The sequence below is a fragment of the Aphelocoma coerulescens genome, chromosome 27 (assembly GCF_041296385.1).
Source record: "Aphelocoma coerulescens isolate FSJ_1873_10779 chromosome 27, UR_Acoe_1.0, whole genome shotgun sequence".
In the NCBI taxonomy this organism is placed as follows: domain Eukaryota; kingdom Metazoa; phylum Chordata; class Aves; order Passeriformes; family Corvidae; genus Aphelocoma; species Aphelocoma coerulescens.
Genome location: NC_091040.1, coordinates 6682750 through 6695537, shown reverse-complemented (window position 1 = coordinate 6695537; position 12788 = coordinate 6682750). Strand labels below are relative to the sequence as shown.

The window sequence follows — 12788 nt, the reverse complement described above, 5'->3', positions numbered from 1 at the left end:
TTCTCCCCTTGGTCCATTCCTTGCTGTTCCCCCATGTTATGCACATTCAGAGTCCAGCACCAGGCAGGTCACAGTGACAGAAGATATATCAAAAGAGCAGAACTCTGCATGAAATCCTAACTGTAAGGACACAGAAATCTATTTATTGAAGCAAAGAACATCTTTCGTGAATATCACCACCCTGAAAAAATTATTACAAAATCCAGGCTATCCCTTCCAAGCACAAAACCCTCTTGATTATCAAACAAGTAGTGACCTCTACAGAGAAATGCTCTCATTCACAGAATACTGCACAAAAGGCCTTTGCTGCAACTAGTTCTTACCTTTTTAAGATGACCTAGTCGGAGTTTGAAGATTTCCTCCTGTTCATGGTATTCTGCTAATGTTAACCTGCATAAAAAAGAGAGACTCAACACATTAGGTTTCAAGATGTGATAAAGTGAACAATCTGCAAATACACATTGTCAGTGGAAGTAACAACTCCACAGAGTAAATCAACAGCATGAAATTTTTAGATAAACTCTGCAATCTATATTTTTTAATAATCAGTCTAAAGGAGAACAAAACCTTAAACCTCAACAACATACATTAATTTCAAATCCAAGTCCCTAATAACACCTATCTAGGCTACTGATTGACTTTTAACTATGACAGCTAAACCATAATCTAAATATAGAAAAGTGAACCCCAAATATTCCACATCTTATTTTTCAACGTAAAGTTTGCTTTACTGACTCATTTTCAAATTTTTCTATGTAATAAAAGCTGGATAATTTCAACACATATATTCACTCTGAGACTAGAAGCACACCTGGCCACACAGCCACTGAAAACAGAGCAATGACCTGGGATTCAGAACTTCTTCCTGTTTCAGGTTCTGCCAAGTGGCTTCCAGGGAAACCTTGGGAAATTTACTTTATTGTATTTTTGACTTCACATGTACTTAGAAGCAGCAATGGGATAAGGGGAATAATCCCTATTTTATTGATAGTAAATGATGTGCAAAGTCTCTGCTCTAGGTGGTTGGTCAAAAGAAGTTTCATAACATTTTCAATGTCTTTTCCACACCAAGCGTGCCATGTAGGACAGAGGCAAAGCACAGCCTTACACTAAAACAGTGACAGAGCCAATCACCTGTGAAATACAATGACACGCTGAGATCTTTAGGATTAGAAAAATGAATCACTATATTAATTGTCTCATTACTAACAACAAGGAATTTGGTAAAAGCATCGCATGTGAACATAAAACTATGAAGCCCTTATCAACTGCATCTGTTCACTCTGTAAACAAAATCTGCACATGACAGCATACAAATATCTTTTTTTAAACCTAAACTGAGTTCAAAGCATATCCCAGGAGGATTCCTGTAAGAGCAGTTATGTTCTTCACAGTACTTCACACAGGGTTAGTGCAGGAGGCCTCCAGAGCATCAACACCTCAACTTCTTTCAAGGGGGGACTGAGTCCTACATCCGTGCAGGGAGACCTTACTCAGTACATGGAGATGAAGGAGCATTCATCTCATCAAGTGCTCCCCTTGAAATGCCCCAGCTTCCCTCTGTTGATAATGCAGAGTCCATGTACTTGAAACAAGGCCTAAAGAAGTTGCCACCCGATAAATTTAACGGAAAACTCGTAAGCCAAGTTCCCTATGAAAGAATCTTGAGCAGAAGGAACTACTTATTACAAATTAAAGATACATATAAAACAAAGCCAGTACCAAAAATGGTCACATGTTGTCTCATTTCAAATAAAACTGCTGAGGGCCCTGAGCTGGACTTGATGGTCCTTGGGAGTCCCCTCCAACTCAGGATATTCTGTGATTCTATGACTCTAATTCACACCCGCAGCCTGAATTTTAATTAGATTCAGATAATCTAAAAGACCGTCCCAAGAGTTTAGGTCTTTGTGATTCTGTGATTCTTTGGTTGCTGTTGCTGTGTAAGGAATTAAGAGACAATTGAATAAACCAGTAACAAGGTTTGCACATATACTCGTGCACAAATAACAAACACCATCAATCAGTCCATTCATTAGGGCAGAGATGTAATGAGCACCACCAGGCTAACACTGCCCAAAACAGCCTGTCACAGCAACCGCCACAAAAATCAAGGGGGCTCTGAGACAAACACCATCCTGTTTCACAGAAACATGCTGGAAACCCCCTACCTACCCCTAGTGCTGCCCAAGCTGCCCTAATGAATCTCAACCAGCCCCAGCACATTAATCTTCCTGAATGAAAATTCTTTTCTCATTCACAGGCTAGAAACTCATTTTGGGAGAGCTTGTGTTTAAATTTGCATCACAGGACCTTCTTCTCCTTTTTAAGACACAGCAACAACCATGAACCAAAGAGGAACCAAAAATCAAAAAGGAATTTGGCTGTCTGCTTCTCATTCAACTTTTAGAAACGTTTATATTCAAATTGCCTAAAAGTCAGCCTCTGGAAGAGTTCCACAATGAAAAGCCTCCCTCCAGAAGTCAGAAAATTTTGTTCCTGATACACAATGGTCCAACAAATGCACTTACTGGATAACTAATGATTAAGCAAGTAGTCAGTCCAGTTGCTACAGCTGACTTGCAAAAACCCCAGTGTTTTCACATAAGCTACAACACTCCACATGAACCATATCCACACCCTGGCAAGCAGTTTTTATCAAGCACATGACAAGAAGCTTTTCTAAACCACAAAGATATCACCCTGAAATATATCAGTGAAGAATGATAAACCAGCAAGAAACAGAGAAATAGACCCGGGAGCCCAAGAGGTTTCCTAGCAGAGCATGGTAAAGCTGGATTATGCCAAGGAAGGCTCACAGCACAAGCAGAAGCATCACAGACATGACAAGGACTCCCAGGGCACATCAGGACCTGTGCTGCCATGTCTCCAGAATAAGCAACACTACAGCTGCACCAGACTGCTGGAGAGAAAGAATTCCACAAAAATGGGGAAAGCTCATCCTGCCTTTTGGAAGTGAAAGGTTACCACAACGAATAGCAACAATTCTAAATATCCATGTACAGACATTCCATTTGCTTCTCCCAGCTCAAACCTGGCAATACAAAAAGAGGACTTTAAAGTTTTATTTAGTTCTTTTCAGGTTCCTTTGGCCAGAAGGAGGGGGGAAAATATCTCCAACCAACTTAGTTATTTGCAGGAAGCACCCAGTGCTCTCCACCACAACTCACCTGATCTGCAGGTACCTGTATCCCATTTGGGGGCACAGCCCTGGAGCTGAGGGCACCCTGAATATCAGGATTCACCCAGACTTCTGCCATCTTTGCTGAGACTGTGAAGGCAGTGGGAGCTTTTGCTTCACATGCCCTTTTAAAGATCAAGACCAAGAATTCAAAGGGCTTCCAGAATTCTGAGGTCAAGTCAAGCCCAGGAGATTTAATAATGAAAAATGAAAAATGTCAATGAGAGTTATGGTATTAACCTTCAGCAATAAAATGAAGTCTATAAAGGGAACCAGGAGAAGGCACGGCTAAATCTACAACTAAATGTATTTCCAACCCAGAGAAACTCCTGAAAAAAAAATGTTCTAAATTTCTTTTGAGACCCAGCTTTACTCTAGAAGAATATCAAGTCTCTTAGAGCATCAGTAATTTCAAAAGAGGCAGGGGAAAAAAAATAAAATCCATGAGAAGAGTAGCACTTCCACCATTTCCCTGAGTCGTGTATGTGTGAAGAACCGTTTTGGAGAACAGGCCAATGCTCAATGCACTATCTCTATAACATAGAGAGCATCTTATTCCTTTAGCATCCCAAATGAATTATTTCAAAACTCTTAACTCTGAATTCTCCACAGTAAACACACAGATATCAAGGCTTCTAAATGTGTACAATTTTGTTTTCCTTAAAAAAAAGCACCATAGATACCCTGCTACCAATATAAATTCTGAACTTGCAACACTTAAGTCAGACCCTACTTTTCAAACCTGACACAACAGGAATACTAAAAACATTACTGGACTCATAAAAAAAATAAAGCTAATCTCATACAAAGTCTGGACTCAGCAATGATCCTTCTTTTACTTCAATGAAAACTATTTAGAACTGGAGCCAGATGTTGCTGAATGCCAGCCTAATTCCACAACATTCATTTGTGCATGGAGTGAAGCCTGGAGGCAAGGGCAAGATTCCATTTCCCAGGAGAGATTTTGTGCTCTAATCAAAGCATGTGGCTTTGCCATGCACCAAGAAGGCCACAGAACCTACGTTTCATTTTCTGCTCCGTTGGTCTTGTTCTTGCGCTGCTTCTGCTCGGTGCTTGCTGGAGGGGTCTGGCCCATCGCCGGGGGCTTCCGCTTTGCTAACATTTTTCGTTGTCTTTCTATTTCTTCCCGCTGTGAATTTATCCTTTCCTGTTGCCTGAAAAGCAGAGAGGAAAAAAAAAAACAACACGACACAGATAACTAAGGGTGTGCACTTGGTTGTCTTCAACATCTGTTCTTACCAGATTGGAGCCATGAATTTCAAATCAGTTGTACTTGTAAGATTTGTAACAAAATATTTTTGTACAGAAAAGTGGGATGTGCCAAACATGATGAGTCAGAATTTTAAAGGTATTTTTACACAAAATGGGATTTTTTTCTGGCTCACAGAAACCCTTTGGTAAGTAAAAGGTTTAATCCATGCAGAGGACATCCAAAGGAGTTAACCCCACAGAATCCCAGGATCCATGGCAAGTCACTAACTTTCCACACACTTTTTCCTAGAAGCCTCTGTTCTAAATCTCAGATTTTCCTGGTAAAACTATTCCTGAAGTCTGGCACTGTTTGAGAAAGTATCCTTACACTTCAAAAGTACAGTTAAGCTATCCTAAATTCTCTGGAATATAACCAGCACCATTCCTGATTTCACTAAGAAACTGTCTCTCTCCCAAGACAAAAAGACTATCTTGAAACATTTTACAGTGATAAAAGCACTCTTGAAATTTCAAGTCTGAATGACCTAAACATTTGCAGACCTAATTCCCCCTTAAAAAGGGACTGAGACTGCAGGTAAGTATTCCAGAAGTATTTTTTCCATGTCTTACAGCACAAACTAAGGAAGAATTATAAAGTCCTTAATCTGTACCTAACAAGAGCTGCACCTCCCTATCACTACAGAAAAGTGTTGTGATTTTAAAGGATCACACATAGCTCTCTAGTGCAATTAATTTGCCAAGTCCTACTTAAAGGTCTAGGCCAGGTGGGAATTGGCTGGGTATTTCCATTAACATCCTGCATAAAGGGTCTCTGATCTTCATTTCCAGGTTTCTGCAGCCCCTTTGATCACTGTTACCAGAAGGCAAAACAAGTTAAATAGTATGGATTTTCTCTTTCAAGCTTCTCCACTTTCTACTCTCAAAAAAAAAAAAAAAAAAAAAAAAAAAAGGCAAGCTAATTAGCCTTCTTTGACTAATATATGCAAGGATGCAAATCAAATTGATTCATTCAGGATGTATGTGAGATTTTGGTCCACCCCTCCACCCCAAGCACTACACAGCCAGGTGGGTGCACTGAGGATTCCCAACACGTAACAACAGTTGGCCCAAAGGCCAACTCAAACCATTTCATTCCAGTTCAAGTCTCTGGAAGTTTCAGTGGAAATGCATTTCTCACTTCAGTGTGAAAAAGTTCCCCATTGTCAGGAGCTCCTATCTGATCCTTCCATGCATCAGTCACACCATTCTCACATTCTGACGTGCAAGACATCACACACAACTGTTGGGGTTTTTTTCCATTTCTTCCTCTGAAGTTAAAGACAATCCTGTTTGTCCTCACTTGATGAGGTTCTGGAAGGCATAGCCATCTGTCCACTGCTCCGTGAAGGATGCGCCGTGCCGCACCGTGGTGAAGTGCCCCAGCCTCAATCGATCCTGCATGCTCTTATCTCGGCATGCCATCTTCTCCTGCTTTGACTGAAAGCAAAATAAAGCCACATAAAAATACAAGCCATAAATTACTAGCTAAGGGCTGTGCTGCGTTTTAAATCACCACCAATTCTTACCACTTTCTATTATTTCAGTTCTGCTTATCTGAAACCCAGCTGAATACCATTGATCAAGTTATTGCTGGTGCTTTGCACTGGTCTAACAGGCATTTGTTCACCTCTATCCTGACATTTCAGCCTCACTCTTCCCTCCTGATGACTGCCTGGGCAGCTCACCCATCCTATGATCAGCTGAAATCAGCCTGGCAGTAGGATTAGAACTATCCCTTTGTATCAGTAACTTAGCTAGACTGCAGGCCCAGCTCTGATCAGACCCTTATTCAGGAGATGAAGAAAGAAAACGCACCTTGGATCACTATTAAGACTAAGATACAGTGATCAGCCAGCTCAGTCCTAGCCTTGTACCATGTCCTGAAGTGACACGATCTCAGTTAGGTCACCACTCTGAAGAAGGCAGCCCTGCTCACCCAAGAACAATCAGCTCTGTGACAAAAATCAACTCAGACTGCATGTCTGCTACCAGCCAGCACCTGGGTAGCTTTGCCCATCCAGTACCCACAAACAATAGGTGTAACTGGCCAACAGGTGAAAGAGCAATCAAACCCCCACACTGTTTAACCATCAGGAAAGCTGGACATCTTTCAATACCAAAGCAGGCTGGATGCTGGTGAACAACAGCCTGGCACTGTCCCCAGTGTGTTGTTTTCAGTGTTACACAAAGCAACGATCTCCGACTTTGCTGTTTGAAAGAACAGAGCATATCTGCAATTTCACTGCACAATGGGACACTGCTCCTGCATCCCCAGAGCTGCAAGGAGTTGCTTTTCAGGTGTATGGGTTTCCAAATCAAGCAATGCCTGCTGCATTTAGAGCTCTTTCACTTAGGCAAGAGATCACTCTGCCACTGTGCAAAGTGACCAAATCTGAACCACTTCAGTCTTTGGATTACTTTCCTTTTTGCAGAGAAATAATTCAGGACAGAATTCCAGTTATCTTTTATCACTAAAGCAACAGGAACAGGTTTTTACTGTTAAGAAGATAGAGATGCTTTCAAGGACATGAACTGCAGAGATGTCCCCTACTCACCTTTTCTATAAGAAGCTTCTTGCTCATCGTTACACATCGATTCAACCGCTCCTTGTACTTCTCCAGCATCTTTTGCTGCTCATCTATCTGCCGTCTCAAATCACAGTTGGCCTAAAAGTGAACAGAGGACAAAGCCTGTGACTTTAAACCACTCAGAAGAGCCAAACTAAGCATCACTTAGGGAGAAGTTTCTCCAGCTAGCTGTGGGGATCAGATTAAAGTCAGCAAACCAGCAGGATAAAAGAACAGGTTTTGTTTAGCAAAACATCCAAGACAAACTCTTAAATTTTTAACTCACATCTTAACACCCCTCTAGAACAGGGAAGTTCTGTCATCCTGGTTTACGTGTAAGGAACTAAGGTACAAAGAGAATAAAGACAAGCAAAAGTATTTTAATTTTTTTTTGTTGTTATTAAACATTTAAGACCTTGCCACAGCTACCAAGCCTCAAAATAGCTTAGTCATTGCTGGACTATCCTCCGTCTTTAGCCACAATACTGGCAGAGGAAAAGGATGGGGGAGCTCCCTTTGTACTTTCAGACAAATTCTTGTTCGAGTCACTTTCCATCAGCCCCTCTACACAGACTGCTCCCAGTGGCAGCTGCTGCTTCACACCACCACAGCATGCAGCAGGACTGTATGTGCAGCCACTTTCATTAACAGAGTCAAATTTAACCACTTCCCTTCCAACTAGTAGTCTGGTAAAAACAAAATAATAATTAAAAAAAAAAACAACTATTTCCTGCTTCGTGGATTGTTTCCACAAACTCACATGTGCCCCGTGTCTCCGTAAGCTTGACTGAGCTCTTTCAGGTGCTGAGACCACACACACAAAGCCTTCCCTCTACTCCCTTTAATGTCCTTTCTAATGCTTTTCAACACTTCACAAGAGCTGCCTCTCCAGCTGATGAAAGCTAAGTCAATTAGAACTCTTCCATTAAGACAAGATCCTTGATTAGAAGGTATTTATCTTTTATTGACGAATACTAATGGGTTAAGAGCTTCATCCTTTTGGTTTGGCCAAAGCATGTTCTCATCTCTATACAGGTCTCTGACTCTCCTGAATGAGCATTTCAGAACATTACTTCCCAGGCTACTGAGAGGCTGCTGGGCATGCTACCAAACAAAAGGCAGAGTCAGCTCCTCAGAACTTAGAAGAGGGGAGAACTGGGTGGAGGGAAAAGTGGTGGAGTCACCATCCCTGAAGTGTTCAAAAAACGGATGTGGCACTTGAGGACATGGTTTAGTGAGAACGTGCTGATGGTGCTACACTGATGGTTGGACTTGGTGATCTTCAAGGTCTTTTCCAACCTTAAATGATTCCATGATTCTGTGAATTCTGCAGAGAAACCTGTTAGGTTAGCCAGCAAAATACACAAGTGTGCAACAGAGCAAAGGGAGGCCAGCACTGCTGAGGACACAAACAACTGAGCTACAACTCTGCGCTGTATATCCCCAGACACTGCCTAGATTCAAGCAGGCCCACAGTGTCTACAAGCCAGACAATTACCCTGCAAGCAAGGGACGACCAGAGTTACCACACTATCCACAGGCCAGACAATTATCCTCCTGGTAAGGGATCACTGGATTTGTTTTACCTTGCAATTGTTGGTTCTACAGCTGGTGTACAAGCCCCTGCTCTGCAGCCTGGCTGGCACAAGCATTTTAAGTACATTTAAATAGCAGCTTTTAGAAGAGTTGTCCCACTTTAAATACTTACTCTTAATAAGTCATCTATCCTCCCCTCCTTCTTCTCCAAGTCAGAGTTCTTACTGTTTTCTAGTGCAGATATTTTTTCCATTGTGAGGTCAGACTGTAGGGAAAAATCACCATAAACCACATTTAAGACAAATGGATAATGTTTCAAATAACCAGCACTAATGTCCCAGTGTAACCCGCTCTGATCTGAACTGCTGGGTCTTTTGAGAACTGATCCCCTGCATCCTGGCAGTCAGGGGAAGAATGTTCTCCATTATTCATTTTGTTGTTGCATGGTGGGCTCCTCCAGCACAGAAGGTGCACTCAGCCAGCACAGAGCTCTGAAGAGCATAAACTGGTAACTCTCAACAGCGTAAAATATCCTCTGTGTCCTGCGAATTTTACATTTATAGTTGAGTTTTGCACACTCTTTGGTGGTCTCTATGCAGGAGAGCTTGTAAAGAAAAAAGGCTTACAAAAAAAAACCCCACTACATCAAATCCCAGCCCTCAGCTGGAATATCAAATTTATGATCTTTCATGAGCACAGACAACTACCTGCAGACAAAGACAACACCTGTGGGGCTCTAAAGTGGTCCTGTGACAGATAACACAGGTCTTCATTTAAAAATATTATAACATAGTGACAGCAAGAGTATTGGGCACAAGCTTTTGTTTCTGATAAACTGATGTATTAGTACCCACTGGGGACAGGAGCTTTGTAGTTCTTGAGTGAAAACTATCTGGAAAGTTTTATGGGGTGTAGCACATCTCAAATACCTTCAGTGAAGCAGTGAATTGAAAGTTATACCCAGGAACAGAAGACACACACTATATTCTTCAAACATTTCAGATTCAGCACTCCAATTAAAGGGTGGGGAAGAAAAGGCGAAGGAGTCAGTATGTACATGAACACAGCATCTAAACCAGCCAAGTCAACACAGAGGAAACTCTCCAGAACTGCACACATAGATTTCACACTTGTGGCTAGCAGGCACCTATTCTGTTTCTGAGAAGAGATTGCAGAGACTTACCTGTGGAGTTAAGTAACTGTTCTCCAAATTTCAAGCTTGCCTGGAAGCCAACACCATGGAGTAAGAGACAAACTTGGCTGACTGTTGCTTCCCGACATATGCCCAGTATGGAAAAGCTCAAACAGAGCACCTGCCAGCATGGCACATCATGCAAGATGGGCCTAAATCCCAAGAGACAAAGAGGAGGCCTGGGCAGGTCTCCTCACCTCTGCCTCAACTTGGTTCATGCTTCCTGCCTGCAGGAAAAGCTTTGCCATGGGAGGCACCATGCAGGATGTCTGTGCAGAACCTGGTGCAGCTGGTGGCCAAACAGCAGAAAATGTCTTTAGTAAGTGACTGTTATTTCACTTAGACAAGTGCACAGACATGCTTGCCCTGTGTCAGAAAAAGTCAGGATACGTGCTCTTACATGTGACTTCACCCCAAGTCACCTCAGAGCACTCAGGCCCTAGCACTGACTGAAAACACTGAGGAAGTAACATCATGCTGACTTGCTCTTGGCACTGCCACAAGTGATTCAAGCTGGGGATCACTGAAGTTTATCTATTTTTTAACTCTATCAACTCCAGACAGGCTTGGAAGGGAAAAACCAAGAATGTGTACATATCATCATCATGCAACCAAACATATTCCTAGATTCTTTCCTGCACATGTATGCTCCACCTAGACCTCTGGGGAGTATCATGAAGCTGAACACTGGCAGATAGCTTGCTCAGATAACATCTTGCTAAGAATATGGACCTTGTGGGCATGTTAAGCACAGAAGAAAATAAAAACACCTTGTTCCCTCCAGGCAGGACCACTGTTTTAAGCACGGGTGTTGGGACAGCCAAGACTGACATAATCTCTGGCAGGTCCTTGAGTTGTGGCATCATTCTCACACACATACCTCTCCATGCACTGTCAGGAAACAGGCATCTTCCCAGACCAGCATTTTAACAACACAGACAACAAATGCAACCCTAGTGACACAACAGAGGCCAGACTTGAGCAAGTGAATACCCCCAGAGGGGGATTGCTGTTCTTGGTGAACAGAGAACTTGTACCACCTGCAGGGTTAATGGAGAATGGACCTTCCCAGCAACAAAATCACCTCTGACAGAGACTGGTGAGGAAATGATTGTTTAAAAATTGCTCAAGGGAAGACACAAGGAGATCTGAGATGAAAATCCAAAGAAGATTAAAAGCAGGCTTGGAGAAGAAATAAACCAGGTGCACTGCAGATAAAGCTGGCCACCCTGGTAAGCAACAGAAGATGACACAGCTAAAAGAATCTCAATAATTTAAAAGGTACCAAAAAGATAGCAGTACAGTCAGAAGAGCGACTCCTCTTCTTGACTCCAGGTCAGTGAAGTTGCTGGGAAGCACTTTCAGGAACACATCATGTTCCACCTTGACAGGACAAACTATTCCATGAGTGGACACTACAGAGGTCAAAGAGCTGCCAGCCAGACTGTGGCTATTGGTACTGTAAGCAATGTGATGCACCATGGCCCAGCGCTTGAACAGAGACACTCACAACTATCACTCAGGTTTCCTTCACACCTTCACTTCCAGAGAGAGGAAGAACACTGAGGATACAACAGAGCAGAAACAGAGCTGAGGTGTTCCTCTCCCAAGCACAGTCACACACAGCTGATGAACTGCCCACAGCACTGACACAGAAAAGCTTCAGTAGCAGATTGGACAAAGTCCAGCAGCAGCAATTGAAAACATTCTTTACAGGATGAGGAACAAAGCTCAGAGCAATTCACTTCACTCAGTAGTTACAGATGGAGCTGGGAATACTGGCTCTTCTCACTGGAAACATCATGTCCACTAGCAGTGGCACCCTCTAGCACAGCGGACAAGCTGCATTGAGCTTCAACCTCACATCCAAGAGCTATATTGTCTAGTGAGCTATACCTGTGACTGTTTGTGCTGGATGGAAATCTGTTTTTGGGAGGTGCAGGAATGCTCAGTGTTCCCTGATCCGGTAGAAGATGGGCTGCCTTGCTGGGCCTGTAAAAGAAAGTTGTGTATTGTTACATGTCCCCCAGCACGACCACCAGTGCTCGTGCAGATACATTCATCTCCACACCGGAGCTGCAGCCTGGCCTGCACCACACTTTCATGTTCAGGTTTAAGGATGCTCTAGAGATTCAGTTCAGGAAAACTAGAGCCAGTTTCTTCCAAGAAGACTGGCCCAACCTGCTGAAGACAAAGCTTTTAAAAGCCTGATATAATTCACGGCAGCTGAGATTAAGCAAGGCCAAACCAAACACTTCTCACAACAAGACTATACTTCTATCTTTTGCTTTTCTCCATCTATCAGATTATCCTCTCAGATGACATAATTTTGATCTATGTAAGATTTTGAGCTGCTAACTTAAAACTCACACCCATTTTATTAAACAAGCAAAGCCTGGGACCTAGAACTCTTCACAAGGAAGATGAACTTACCAGAAGGTGATAGACTGAGGTCAGCAAAAATGAGGCTGCACTTGGGCAGAAAACCTTCAAATTCCCCATCCCTTAACTAGACACATGCCTTAGGATTCAAATCTTTTCGGAGCTGCTCACCGAGACAAAAGTAAAACAGAGGCCACCTCCCCTCTGTGCCAGCTGCTCATTCTCTAGCCGCTGCTTCGCCAGCATCACCGACATCAGCGTTGGCAGAGCAGAGTGTTCCTCCTGCGGCTCCTTGGCTGCGCTGCCGTCTACCCCATACAGCGGCTGCTCCACTCGCCGCTGCAACACAGTCAAAAAACAGACAATGAACTACTTTTTTTTTTTTTTAATTAAAGAAAAAAGTGATTCTCTGACTCTGCCAAAACTGTTGTCAGTGAAGCAGCAGCTCAGGAATGAGCAGGCAGCATGGTGAGGATCTGATAACTCAAACAGGACTCCTGCAGTGATTATTCCAATGGCAGACAGCAACAAGGAAATGAAGCTAACAATTAAGAAAAACCCTAACAAATGAACACCCAGGACAGAATTCCTTGTCAGTTAACACATCCTCTTCCTTTGCAAATACATGTGCTTCAGA

General features: G+C 42.7%; 1 protein-coding gene across 7 annotated transcripts in view; it reads right to left on the bottom strand.

The window, feature by feature from the left end:
* The window catches only part of TLK2 (tousled like kinase 2), a 43227-nt gene that overhangs the window by 12591 nt on the left and 17848 nt on the right, over positions 1-12788 (bottom strand). For 5 of the 7 annotated variants that reach the window (XM_068996369.1, XM_068996373.1, XM_068996371.1 and 2 more), the window contains 7 exons: positions 12323-12490; positions 11666-11761; positions 8750-8842; positions 7030-7140; positions 5775-5911; positions 4225-4377; positions 324-390 (listed from right to left, as the gene is read on the bottom strand). In XM_068996369.1, coding sequence (XP_068852470.1) covers positions 324-390; positions 4225-4377; positions 5775-5911; positions 7030-7140; positions 8750-8842; positions 11666-11761; positions 12323-12490 — 825 coding nt within the window. The remainder of the gene's footprint in view (positions 1-323; positions 391-4224; positions 4378-5774; positions 5912-7029; positions 7141-8749; positions 8843-11665; positions 11762-12322; positions 12491-12788) is intronic. The other 2 variants (XM_068996374.1, XM_068996375.1) reach the window with 2 other exon arrangements.